Source organism: Ranitomeya imitator, chromosome 1 (assembly GCF_032444005.1).
Source record: "Ranitomeya imitator isolate aRanImi1 chromosome 1, aRanImi1.pri, whole genome shotgun sequence".
In the NCBI taxonomy this organism is placed as follows: Eukaryota; Metazoa; Chordata; class Amphibia; order Anura; family Dendrobatidae; genus Ranitomeya; species Ranitomeya imitator.
Window position 1 is genome coordinate 348,082,209 of NC_091282.1, and position 13,647 is coordinate 348,095,855.

At 41.7% G+C, this 13,647-nt stretch overlaps 1 protein-coding gene across 1 annotated transcript in view; it reads right to left on the reverse strand.

The window, feature by feature from the left end:
* The window catches only part of LOC138672052 (acyl-CoA dehydrogenase family member 11-like), a 239,854-nt gene that overhangs the window by 186,581 nt on the left and 39,626 nt on the right, over positions 1–13,647 (reverse strand). Inside the window, exons 2-4 of the mRNA XM_069760128.1 lie at positions 7,904–8,068; positions 2,858–3,122; positions 1,667–1,899 (exon numbers count right to left, since the gene is read on the reverse strand). Of these exons, the coding sequence (XP_069616229.1) occupies positions 1,667–1,899; positions 2,858–3,040 (416 nt within the window). The 5' untranslated portion in view covers positions 3,041–3,122; positions 7,904–8,068. The remainder of the gene's footprint in view (positions 1–1,666; positions 1,900–2,857; positions 3,123–7,903; positions 8,069–13,647) is intronic.

Below are 13,647 nucleotides of genomic sequence, written 5' to 3' on the forward strand. Positions count from 1 at the left end.
TTTGGTGAAGAATCAACAACAAGTGGAACACAATTGTGAAGTTGACCGAAATTTATTGGTTATTATAAATTTTTGTGGAAATTCAAAAACTGAAAAGTGGGGCGTGCAATATTATTCAGCCCCTTTAACTTAATACTTTGTTGCGCCATCTTTTGCTGCGATTACAGCTGCAAGTCGCTTGGAGTATGTCTCTATCAGTTTTGTACATCGAGAGACTGAAATTCTTGCCCATTCTTCTTTGGCAAACAGCTCGAGCTCAGTGAGGTTTGATGGAGATCGTTTGTGAACAGCAGTTTTCAGCTCTTTCCACAGATTCTCGAGTGGATTGAGGTCTGGACTCTGACTTGGCCATTTTAACACATGGATACGGTTATTTGTGAACCATTCCATTGTAGATTTTGCTTTATGTTTAGGATCATTGTCTTGTTGGAAGACAAATGGGAAAAGGCTGAAAAGTTCCAGGGAGCCGAATACTTTCGCAAGGCACTGTAACTATAGCACTGATCGTATGATTAATTGCATCAACCAGATCAACAAAAAATGCTTACAGGAAAATGGCAAAGCAAAATATAAGCATTTTATATGAAGTCAGTATATTTGGATGTTATTTTAGAAAATCCATTTGTGTTATTTTTTTCCATCTACGGAAATTGATATGATCAAAAATCTGTACTTTTGGTCTCTGTGCAAAAAATAAAAGAGCCAATGATGCAAATATTCAATCAAACGCTTTACCAGAGTATTTCCAGGAAACGCTCACATTGCAAGGTGGTTTTCTGTCAGAAAATTCTGAAATGTACATTAATTTCTACACATAGCAAAATAGAGAAAAAAAGGTTCAATTTGCATGGTTAGTAGAAAGTTAGACTCCTATTGCCAACTAATAAAATGAGGCATCTAACAATTTACAAAGCTCCAAGTATGACTATTCAGCATGTCATTAATGCATTGTTGAAAAAAAAAAAAAAAAACAGTTGTGACTGAAAATTTTCAGAGTGTGATTTATTATCAATTTGCCAATAGGGGAATATAAATTGGCACTAATTTAATATTTCTAAATTTTTATTAATGTGATATTGAATGAGTGGGCTACCGGGTGGCACTGGCTTGGCAAAGCCAGTGTGTGCCCACGCTAAGTGTTGGGTATAAGTGTGTGGGAGCTAGAACTATTAAGGTATGTGCACACATTCAGTATTTGCAACAGAATAATCTGCTGCAAATAGTGATATATCGGCAGGGAAAACACCATAAAATACATGGGTTTTGACTGTTTTTTCATATGTTTTCCCATTCATTAGCATGGGTAAAATCTGCAAGGAAAAAATAAGCAACATGAGACTTCGAGAATCTCATTCGCTTTTCTGGTGCTAGGAAATCTTTCATATTTTGTGATAAATCTGAGCAGAAAAAAATTTCAAAACTGATAAAATAAGATAACGTGTGCACACACGCTTAGGCAGTAGCTTTACTACGACAGGATCATTGGCTACATTTGTAAATAGTTAAATGCTTGAGGACTATTAGAATGAAAAGTTATGTGTATTATGAAATAGGATGTTGGTGCTGAGACTTTTAAGGATGAGAGGGTAACAGTATATAATGATAATGTGTAACAATTTTTACGTATATTGTAAATGATTAAGCATATAAAAATGTATAGATTTACCTCCAACTAGAGTATTTTCTCTCATATCCTTCTGCCACCAAGCCTTCCTCTGCAGACACCACCTTCATCCTTTGCCAAGCTGGACAAGTAATGATACGATCAACTCTTCGGCCCCAGGCATCATAATGCTGCAAGTGTGGTTGATTGAGCTCACATTCACGTCCAAGGGAGTCAATCTCATCTACTAAACGTTGTCCAAAACGTTCCAGATCCTGGCTAGCTTCTTTCAACACCTACACACACATTCAAAAAAAATCTGCATAAAAATAAATAGATAACTATATTTAAGCAGCCGGATTGGCGACGCTCATAGTAATCTGGCAATGACAACCATAGAGGTCACTAGAGGTCCATCGGTGACCTGCGATCATGTGATGGGGTCATCGATGGACGGGATTTATGACACACTTCCATTAAGCACGAGTTAAATGCCGCTATCAGAAATTGGCAGCAGCATTTAACTAGTTAACAGCCGCGGGTAGATTGCGATTCCACCCAAGGCTGTTGCAGGCACGTCAGCTGTATATATCAGCTGACATGTGCCCGGAAAGGTGCAGGCTCAGTGCCAGAGCCCGCACCAAACACGGTGAGTACGCCATCGCGTACTATTAAACCCGATGTCGGAAAAAGGTTAATGTTATGCATTCATCCATGTGAGTAACATATTCTATATCGCCATCAGATTTTTCAGCATCTTCACTGCTGCAGTAAATTTAAGTGTAACTTTCTTAGGACAGCTTCATCCCTCTTTTTGCTTGTCCTACATACAATACCAGGGCATTGAAGCTGTACTATAGTGTCCCATAATATCACATCAACAAGTTATACATTTTTGGATCCTGGAAAAAGCTCTGCTCCACCCACGGTTGTTATAGGGAAGTCCTGGATGTGCGTCAGAGATATTATCTGCTGGGTATAGGTCAGCCCCCCCCCCCCTCCCCGTGAGCCAGCTCCATATACCCGCTACCACCTTGTACTGCACATGTAAAGACATGTCAAGGGAATCTGCAGGATTTCACTCCTATACTATTTATATGTGCATGTAGCACATTCGAAGTAAAGTACACCAATACCTTTACATCGCCAGTCCATTGAGATATTGATAAATCAGCGTTTGAATTGATAGGTAAATGAGAATGAAAGACTTTGAATATAAATACATTAGAGGAACAGAAATAACAGTTTGCGTACCACAGGAGGAAGATGTCTCTTGAGGTAACCCCGAAGAAGAGAATCCTCTAGAAACTGGTTCCCCAATCGAGGCTGATCTTGGAAAAAGTTTCCAATCAATGCACAAGAAAAGGGAATTTTGAATTCTTCCAAGATGGATTGAGGCTGGACGTCTTCATGACTCACAATGCTTTTATTACTCATGTAGCAAACAGGCTGGTACTGTATGTGGCGGCAGAAGATCTTACCAGACTGTTGTGCCAACAGGAGGTTGAATAATTTCACCCTGCAATGCAAAGTAAATTAGTGAAGCAAGCAAACAGAATCTAAATATACAGTGCTGTGCAAATTAATTGGGACAAAGCAAAAAAATATGAAATGCTATAATGCACTGTTACATACTAATTCTGAAAATTACCTTTTTCCACTGGCAAGTTGACCAAGATTTATTTATTATATATTAAAACTGGTTTGAATCACTGACTGGTAACCAACTTAAGATTTTACTTAAAAAATGCTTTGTCCCAATTAATTTGCACAGCACTGTATTAGGTTCAGAATAGGATCACGTTTATGCAGTTCTCTACCTCAAGCACTGGTGTTTCTGTCAGCATCATCGAAAACTGATCTCCGACGGAAGCCCCAACAGAGCAGAGCCATTCACTTGAATGACAGTCACTGTAGCCACTGTCTGGACTTAATCCTGGTAGTATTCATCTTTTTCACAACACACAAAAACTTTATTTTCCACATTTTTTGCATGAAAAATATGAATACTGCCAAAACGTACGCGAAGCAGTGTCCAGTGACTCCATTAGTTTCATTCAAGTGAATGGCTCCGTCAGGGTTCCTGTCAGAATACAGCGATTTTAAGACTCCAATAGAAACCCTGACATAGTGCTCGACAAAGAGAATATTAGATTATTTATTTATTGCCAACACATCTACATGTTGTATAAAAACTGCAATACCACACAAGTCAGAAACAAATTGCTCCTATTCTGTGAAAAAACATGCCAACACTAAACCTGTCATAAACATGAATTAATTAAATATGAAGTTTACAAAAATGTCAAAAAGATAATGAAATATCCCACAAACAAAAGTTAATAGCAGCAGGATCTTCATAAGACAAGTATGAACACTTTTTTAATGTCTGCTTGGAAGAGTGAACTTTTTATCTTATGACACCTCCACTGAAGGCACACTCATGATCTCCATGCAGGCACCACATTATTACCAGGGCAATTAGCAATTTGCAGCATCACACATCTCTGTGGCCTCAGGCACCACATTTTGCCCACATTTTCTTCACCGGCTGAATAGATTTAAGTGCTATTCTTCCCATGAGACTTGCATACTCTTTCCCACACCCATATGCTTGTTTTTCATATGGTAGGTAGAGGTCCCTTTACCCCTTGGTCAAGTCAATTGAGGAGTAGATCTTCTCATAACATATTTTTACCTGTACTACTACAGTAGAGCATATGATGCCTGGTGTCAGAAATTTAGGATTACTGGATGATTAATGTCACTTGAAGGAGGACAGTACCAAATAAAATGCTAATGTCGGTTATGTTAGTATGAATTAAAGGGAACCCGACAGCTGTTACATGTAGCCCAATCCATTGGCAGCATGCATTAGACACTGGCTGTATGATCTCAGCCAAATACAGCTCTGGCAAAAATGGAGAGACCACTGCAAAATGTTCAGTTTGACTGATTTTTTTCTTTACAGGTATATTTTTGAGTAAAATGTAAGTTGTTCTTTTATTCTATAAAATTCTGACATGTCTCCGAATTTCCAAGCAATAAATTTTGTATTTTTTTTTTACAAAGAAAAATGGTAATAAAAAAAAACAAAAAAACAGTGCTTTCAGACCTCAAATAATGCACAGAAAACAAGGCCATAATCATTTAGAAACAACAATACTAATGTTTTAACTCAGGAAGAGTTCAGAAATCAAGATAGCCCTGTACGCGGACGATGTATTATTATTTCTGTAAGATGCGCAGGAGTCTTTGAGAGTGGCTATGCATAGCATTACTAAATTTGGGGCTCTTTCGGGACTATCTATTAACTGGGACAAGTCTGTGTTGCTCCTCTTGGTCGTGGCGGCTCCTCTGACTGTGGATTCTGTGATTCCCTTACGGATGGTTTCTGAGTTTAAATATTTAGGTATTATAATTTCGGCTAAGATAGAGGACTATGTGCGGCTCAACCTGACTCCTTTGCTTGGGAAATTTCAGCAGAAGATTGGGGCCTGGAAGAAACTATTTCTGTCTGTGGCAGGTAGAGTCAATCTGATCAAAACGATACTTATGCCTCAGCTGCTCTATATACTGCAGTGTTTCTCAACTCCAGTCCTCAAGACCCCCCAACATGTCATGTTTTCAGGGTTTCCTTACTATTACACAGGTGATGGAACTATTGCTTGAGCAGGCAATGAAATTATCACCTGTGCAGTTCTAAGGAAATCCTGAAAACTTGACCTGTTGGTGGGTCTTGAGGACTGGAGTTGAGAAACACTGATATACTGCATAATGCTCCAGTGTGGTTGGCCCAGAGCAAATTTTATAGAAGACTCTATTTAGGGATCTGATTTGGAAGGGTGGACGGGCAAGCATCAAATTAGAGCATCTGCAGAGATCAAAGGACGAGGGTGGATTGGCAGTCCCTAACCCCTGGATATATTATATTGCGTCTCAATGTCAGCATATGGTGGGCTGGGGAGAATCTAGCCAAAATACATTAGCTGGGATAATCACTTAATATATAGTGGGGAAGGGTCCATTGTTAACTAGTTTGGAAGCAGGTAGATTTATACTGAACCAAGAAAAATTCCCAACCATAGTTATGATGAGGAAAGTTTGGCAGAAAATTAAACAGCGGAGGGGGGTGACAGAATTTACGCGATATGCATCGATTTGGTTTGACCCTAGAATGACGGAGCTCATGAGATTGCGGGGATTCAGCCAGTGGAGGTGTATTGGCATTTGGTTCATGACTCAGTTGTTCGATGGAGGTGTTATTAAAACATTTGAAATGCTCAGGAATGAGTTTGCTCTGAGCCAGAAGATTTTTTCCAGTAACTGCAGCTGAGACATGCCCTAAATAAACAAAACGAAGTGTCAGGTGTGGTTCTGCAGTCAGATAGTTTGTTGAATCTCATAGGACCTCGGAGGAATTCGAGTGGGTTCATCACTTTGATGAACAGGGGCCTGTTGGACACTTTTTTACTAAGACATCCGTTAATGTTGAGGAAAAATGGATGGCGGACCTGGGTCCTTTATCGGAGTCTCAGTGGGATTCCATATTACAATATATTCCCAAGGTTTCTTTAAGAGAGGTTAAAAGGGTGTCACAGCTATATTTAGTCTATAGAGTTTACAGGACCCAGTTATGGATGATGAAGGCAGGTCTGAGGAGACTCAAAATGTCCAAGGTGTTCTGAGGAAGGAGCCAACCTTCTACACCTGATGTGGTCGTGTTCTTGCCTTCAGCCCTTTTGGGTGAAAGTGCTCAATCTGATTCAAGAAGTAAATATTGTGCATAACCTACTGACCTGACTCCTGGGATGTATGGATGATATTGCTACGGATGAATGTGGGAAACTGGCTATTGTAAGATTGCTATATGCTGCTAGGAAGCTCATTGGCATTGGCTAGAGGAAAAACCACCAGTCAAAAAGAGTTTGTGAATAAAATTTACTTTATTGTCCTCATGGAAAGGAATTAAGAGAGGTCAACATACAAAATCTGAAAATGTGTGGGGCGGAAGGATAGATTGTCCAGGTGTGGCATCAGTTGCAGAGTAGGTTGGGAGTCGGTTAATTACCTCTGCAGAAATTGTACTTGTGCGGCTGAGCTTTTGTAAAGCAGTGTATAAATTTATTAAGAGGAGGGGTACCCGTTTGACAATAAAGGATATTTGGATGGGGTTTGGGGGGGGGGGGGGGTCTACTGGGTAAAGGGGCTAGATCATGTTAAATGAAAATGTATCAATCTGCTTTGTAATTTTGGTATCTGTCTGAAATTTGTGTCAGTCTGTATTACATTTTTTACATATGCCTTAATAAAAAGTACTTGATCTAAAAAAAAGTAGTTCAGAAATCAATATTTTGTGGAATAACCATGATTTTTAATTACAGCTTTCATGCGTCTTGGCATTCTTTCCAGTCTTTCACGCTGCTTCTGGCACAAAAATTTAAGCAGTTCTTCTTTGTTTGATGGCTTGTGACTATCCATCATCCTCTTGATTACATTCCAGAGGTTTTCAATGTGGTTCAGGTCTGGAGATTAGGCTGCCCATGACAAGGTTTTGATGTGATGGTCTTTTAATTTTTGCCAGAGCGGTATGTTTGACTCAAACACTGTGGCATTTCAGACAAAAACACACTTTAGAAGTCTCTAAGGACTCCACTGTCCGACTAGTCTCTAGCGGTATGCGCCCCCTCCTGTCCTCCATTTGGCTTTATCTCTTTACCATGTCTCAAGGTATTTATTCTATTAAATGATTGCACCACAATCTCTCTCTCTCTTTTCTTCCTATATATGTTTTTAGTTGTTCCTCTACCTACCACGAATTGTAAGCATTTGGGCATTATAGCAATATCCATCTATGAACTTTTTCAATTGCCCTCTCAGCTGTTCTTTCCGTATTGTCTACACTACAGTTTTTTTTTTTATAGGGGAAAAAAATTTTTTTTGCCTTAGATATTTATAGGGGGACATTTCTACTAATTGGTGAATAATTTTGTTAGTATAGTCTCAAGCGTAGATGGGTCCCCGGCGGCTTCTGACTTATGCTTTTCTCCAATATGCCGCAGCATTTCAGAGCCAAACACACCTGGCTGTGATCATACAGCCAGTGTCTGATATATGCTGCCTGTGGATTGGGCAGCATGTATCAGCTGTCAGGTTCACTTTAATTCAGAAAAATGTGTTGCTTGGTCTGCAGTTTCTGTTCCTGCGCTGGAAAGAAGAGTCAGATTATATAAGACTTTCATGATTATCAGAAGTCATATTAAAGGCATTTCACTGTAATATAATTACAGCACTGCCCACCTAATCTGCTTTTCTGTATAACATTATCAGGGTCCTGTCTTTTCTCTGCAGCAGGGATGTGTCATAACCAACACAAAGAACTTTTTCTTGTTGCCCGGAAGTCTTGCATCATCTGAATGGCAGTCAGGTTATTGCCAACTTCCCACCTCCTGATTATACAACTATCTGGAATGTGGAAAGATATAGAAAGCATAACACGTAGTCAGCAGACACTGTCATAACTTGCTTTTAAGTTTCACGGAAAAAGTAGGATGAGCCTGAGAAAGGCTCTTGTATTAATCATCATATAGACACAGCAAACTTGAGGCAAGTCATAGGATCTAGAAATAGGAAAATAATGACCTTAGGTAGGATGCATTATCAGGACATAATTGGAAAATCCCACATATTTAGAAGCCCAATAACAAGATATGTTCTATATTTAAAGCAGATCAGTGATGAAAATGTACTACCATATCAAGGGGGAAGCTTATAATCGTGTCAGGTCAGACTGACTAGCTCTTATTCTAAACAGATCCAAAAATTGTGCTGTTTTTATAATAGACTATTTACAAATTGTTCTATTAGACAAATAATACCTGGCATCCAGCAACAGATGAATGCATAAAATGTAACTTTTATTATATACCTTCGTAGAGACAATTGTAAAATCCATAAATACCTTTCCGGACAAGGGACATATTCACCTTACATTGAAAAAAATTAGATTAATTATAACTGGTGAAGTGAGACTGAGCTCACACTAAAACCTTCATTGAAGCAAGACCTTGTGCCATGAACAGGTTATTATAACAGGAGATCTACTGAGAACAATTCGTATACTCTGAGGCGCAGAAGTACAGGGATTTCAAAAGGAATTATCTCAGGCACTCTGAAGCCAGTGGTCAGTGATGAATATTGGAGTTTGCATCAATCCGATATTTCTCGGAGATATATAACGAAGGCACGAATAAAACGCATTCACTCATCACAGAAAGGCCAGCTAATCACCTCCAACTTAATCACGGATGATGCTATCCATGCCATGTTTCACCTCTATAGAAAGGTAAAGTTATGATAGGAAACATGGCAACAATATCTCCCTCTCGGGGACCTCCAGGGACAAAGATATCCTGAAAGTTGGGAATTTCAAAGTCCTCTAAAGACCTAGCACATCTCACGATCAGCCCCCTTTATGAGCTCACTAAGGGGAGGTATGTGAGTGTAACCTTTACCTAATAAAAAGTCGAGTTTGGGTTTTTGTCATTTGACAGTTCTGGAAAACACAGTACTTTGTGGTTCTGTCCGTTGCTCTGAGGAGTGCTTCCCTCTGCTAAGCTCTGAGCCAATCTGTAACATCTTTGTATATACCGTATATACTCGAGTATAAGCCGACCCGAGTATAAGCCGACCCCCCTAATTTTGCAACAAAAAACTGGGAAACTTATTGACTCGAGTATAAGCCTAGGGTGGAAAATGCAACAGCTACCGCTAAATGTCAAAAATAAAAATAGATACCAATAAAAGTAAAATTAATTGAGACATCAGTAGGTTAAGTGTTTTTGAATGTCCATATTGAATCAAGAGCCCCATATAATGCTCCATACAGTTCTTTATGGCCCCACAAGATGCTCCATACAAATATGCCCCATATAATACTCCATACAGTTCTTTATGGCCCCATAGATGCCTCATATAACGCTCCATGCAGTTCTTTATGGCCCCATAGATGCCCCATATAATGCTCCATGCAGTTCATTATGGCCCCATAGATGCCCCATGTAATGCTCCATGCAATTGATTATGGCCCCATAGATGCCCCATATAATGCTCCATGCAGTTCTCTATGGCCCCATAGATGCTCCATATAACAATATGCCACATGTAATGCTGCTGCTCCACTTAAAAAAAAATAAAAAAAAATGACATACTCACCTCTCGTCGCTGCCCGCTGCTCCTCAGCATCCCGTCTCTCCGCATTGACTGTTCAAGGCAGAGGGCAGCGCGCACACCAATACGTCATCGCGCCCTCTGACTTGAACAGTCAGTGCCGAGGACGCAGAAGACGGGGCGTCGGTGGAACGCGGAAAGGTGAATATGAAATACTCACCTGCTCCCAGCGCTCCTGACGCGGTCCCTGCATGTCCCACGGTCTCCGGGCGTGGAAGCAACTAGTTCTTGTTATTGTAGAGTTGGCCCATTTTCCTTTTTGTAATTTTTAAAAATGTTTTAAAACTATCCACAACAACAGTAATTTTGACCAGGGGTGCCCAAACTTTTACATGGGACTGTATATTATATAAAATTATATAATCAGGAGAACCACTGGTATGAGTCCAGCACACATAACTTGCAAGACATGGGTTCATCCACGCCAGCCCCACTCCTGAACCCTCACATATATCCCCCACAGGGCCCAGCCTGCCCCCTCATCCTAGTTCACATATATCACCCCCCCTTCATCATTTTGCTTACAGCCAAAAAAGGTGGGAGCACTGGGAGTGGAACATATAGCCACCATGAGACGTAACGCTACTGCCCGAGGGGAGGCGTGAGGGTGTCCTCCCTGCTACTTTCTTGTTAGAATCTCACAGCACGGGTCCCACCGCTACTGCTATAGTCTGTAAGGGGGAAGTGACGGGCAGCAACAGCAAGATGGGTATGCCCCCAAGAGCAGGACCAGACACAGCAGAAAATGGATACCAGCGTGCGCAAGTGGTCACCCCGTTTGTCCAGGGCCCCAGCACTTACCCGGGAGAGCCAGACAGTAACGCCGGCCCCAAGTCTTAGATAGTGCGTAGGAGATAGGCAGTGTGCCTGCAGTGAAGCTAAGATATAATGTCTGTTTGACTGCAAATAAAACCAAAAAATCAACCTCGGCCCAACATGTTTCACCCAACCAGCAGTATAATCAATGGCCTATGGAGTTATGGCATGGCCTGCCAGTTTTCAGAGACTTTTAGGACCTATGAAGGTCCTTCACTATTGATGTACATCATTAACACCAGTTAAAGGTGCTGATGCATCTCCCAGGAGTGATTGGCATATAACACAGTCAATCATCTTTTAGGCCGGTTTCACACGTCAGTGGCTCCGGTACGTGAAGTCACAGTTTCCTCACGTACCGGAGACACTGACTCACGTAGACACATTAAAATCAATGTGTCTGTGCACATGTCAGCGTATTTTCACGGACCGTGTGTCCGTTTGGAAAACACGGAGACATGACAGTGTTCGTGGGAGCGCACGTATTACACGGACCCATTAAAGTCAATGGGTCCGTGTAAAACCCGTACTGCACACGGATGCTGTCCGTGTGCCGTGCAGGAGACAGCGCTATTGTAAGCACTGTCCCCCCCGCGTGTGGTGCTGAAGCCGGTATTCATCCCTTCTTCCCAGCAGCGTTCGCTGGAAAGAAGGAATGAATAATCTTTTTTTTTTTCTTTCCCCTTAAAAATAAAGTTTGTGCGTCCCCTCCCATCCCCTGTGCGCCCCCCCGCTTGCCATGAAATACTCACCGACACCCAGCTCCACCGATGTCTCCTCTCAGCGGCTGCAGCCTGTGCTGTGTGAGCGGTCACGTGGTCCCGCTCATTAAAGTGAGGAATTTGCGCATATTCCTCACTGTAATGAGCGGGACCACGTGACCGCTCACATAGGGCCTGCTGCCGGCGCTGAGAGGAGACATCGCTGGAGCTGGGTGTCGGTGAGTATTTTATGGCAAGCGGGGGGGGGACGCACAGGGGATGGGAGGCGGGAGGGGACGCACAAACTTTATTTTTAAAGGGGGAAAAAAAAAAAGATTATTCATTCCTTCTTTCCAGCTAACGCTGCTCGGAAGAAGGGATGAATACCGGCTTCAGCACCGCACGCAGTGGACAGCGCTTAACTGTAGTGCTGTCTCCTGCACGGTCCGTGTGGTCCTCAGTTGGCACACGGGCGGCACACAACTGCCGCACGTGTGCCACACTGATGTGCTCTGTAAGCACACGAACACGGATAATTCCGGTACCGATTTTTCCGGTACCGGAATTATCTGGACGTGTGGTACAGGCCTTAAGGTACCGTTACATTAAGCGACGCTGCAGCGATCCAGACAACGATCTCGATCACTGCAGCGTCGCTGTTTGGTCGCTAGAGAGCTGTCACACAGACAGCTCTCCAGCGACCAACGATGCCAGTCCCCTGGTAACCAGGGTAAACATCGGGTTACTAAGCGCAGGGCCGCGCTTAGTAACCCGATGTTTACCCTGGTTACCAGCGTAAAAGTAAAAAAAAAACAAAAAACACTACATACTTACCTTCCGCTGTCTGTCCTCCGGCGTTCTGCTTTTCTGCACTGTGTAAGCACAGCAGCCGGAAAGCAGAGCGGTGACGTCACCGCTGTGCCCTGCTTTCCGGCTGGCCGGCACTCACAGTGCAGAGAAGCACAGCACCGGGGGACAGACAGCGGAACGTAAGTGTGTAGTGTTTTTTTTTTTTTACTTTTACGCTGGTAACCAGGGTAAACATCGGGTTACTAAGCGCGGCCCTGCGCTTAGTAACCCGATGTTTACCCTGGTTACCAGTGAAGACATCGCTGAATCGGCGTCACACACGCCGATTCAGCGATGTCTGCAGGGAGTCCAGCAACGAAATAAAGTTCTGGACTTTCTGCAGCGACCAACGATGTCACAGCAGGATCCTGATCGCTGCTGCCTGTCAAACTGAACGATATCGCTAGCCAGGACGCTGCAACATCACGGATCGCTAGCGATATCATTCAGTGTGAAGGTACCTTTAGCTAGAGCGGAGGCTTGTCTAATGACCTCACAGGTCCCCCCACCACATCATGAGATGCCTCCTCTAATTACATCACAATTACAATACTGACACTGAGCATGTCTTTGGACTCTGTTGTTATCACAGTAATTTGTACTGGGCATGTCTTTATACTTAGTGGCAGTGATGTGAACATAACATTTAGATGATGTTGAAAATAAAGTCTGCTATTGTGTATATGTAATTGGACTTTGTTTCTGTCATATCTATTCATACTGCACGTCTTTAGACTTAATACCAAAAAGGTAAGTATACCACTTGGTAGGTTTACGGTCGAGAGTCAGGAAAAATATTTTCGCCTCTACACACTAAACTAACTTTCCCGGCTTGTAATACACAGTATAAATGAACCTTCGCTGGATGGCAAATATCTTTTTTGTTTGCAGGTTAAATCAGACTCTTGGTCTTATTTACATATATGGAAATGTCAATATGGTATACAGAAGATACTAGTTTAATATCCCTATATTTAAACAGTTCCAGGACTTCTGTTTCTGTTTTTGTATGTGATTTATTCGGGGAGATTTTCCCAGTGGTTGTAGTTATTTGAAAAATGTTTAACCCCTTTACCCCCAAGGGTGGTTTGCACGTTATGGACAGGGCCAATTTTTACAATTCTGACCATTGTCCCTTTATGAGGTTATAACTCTGGAACGCTTCAACGGATCCCGGTGATTCTGACATTGTTTTCTCGTGACATATTGTACTTCATGATAGTGGTAAAATTTCTTTGATATTACCTGCGTTTATTTGTGAAAAAAACGGAAATTTGGCGACAATTTTGAAAATTTCGCAATTTTCCAAATTTGAATTTGTATGCAATTAAATCACAGAGATATGTCACACAAAATACTTAATAAGTAACATTTCCCACATGTCTACTTTACATCAGCACAATTTTGGAACCAAAATTTTTTGTTTGTTAGGGAGTTATAAGGGTTAAA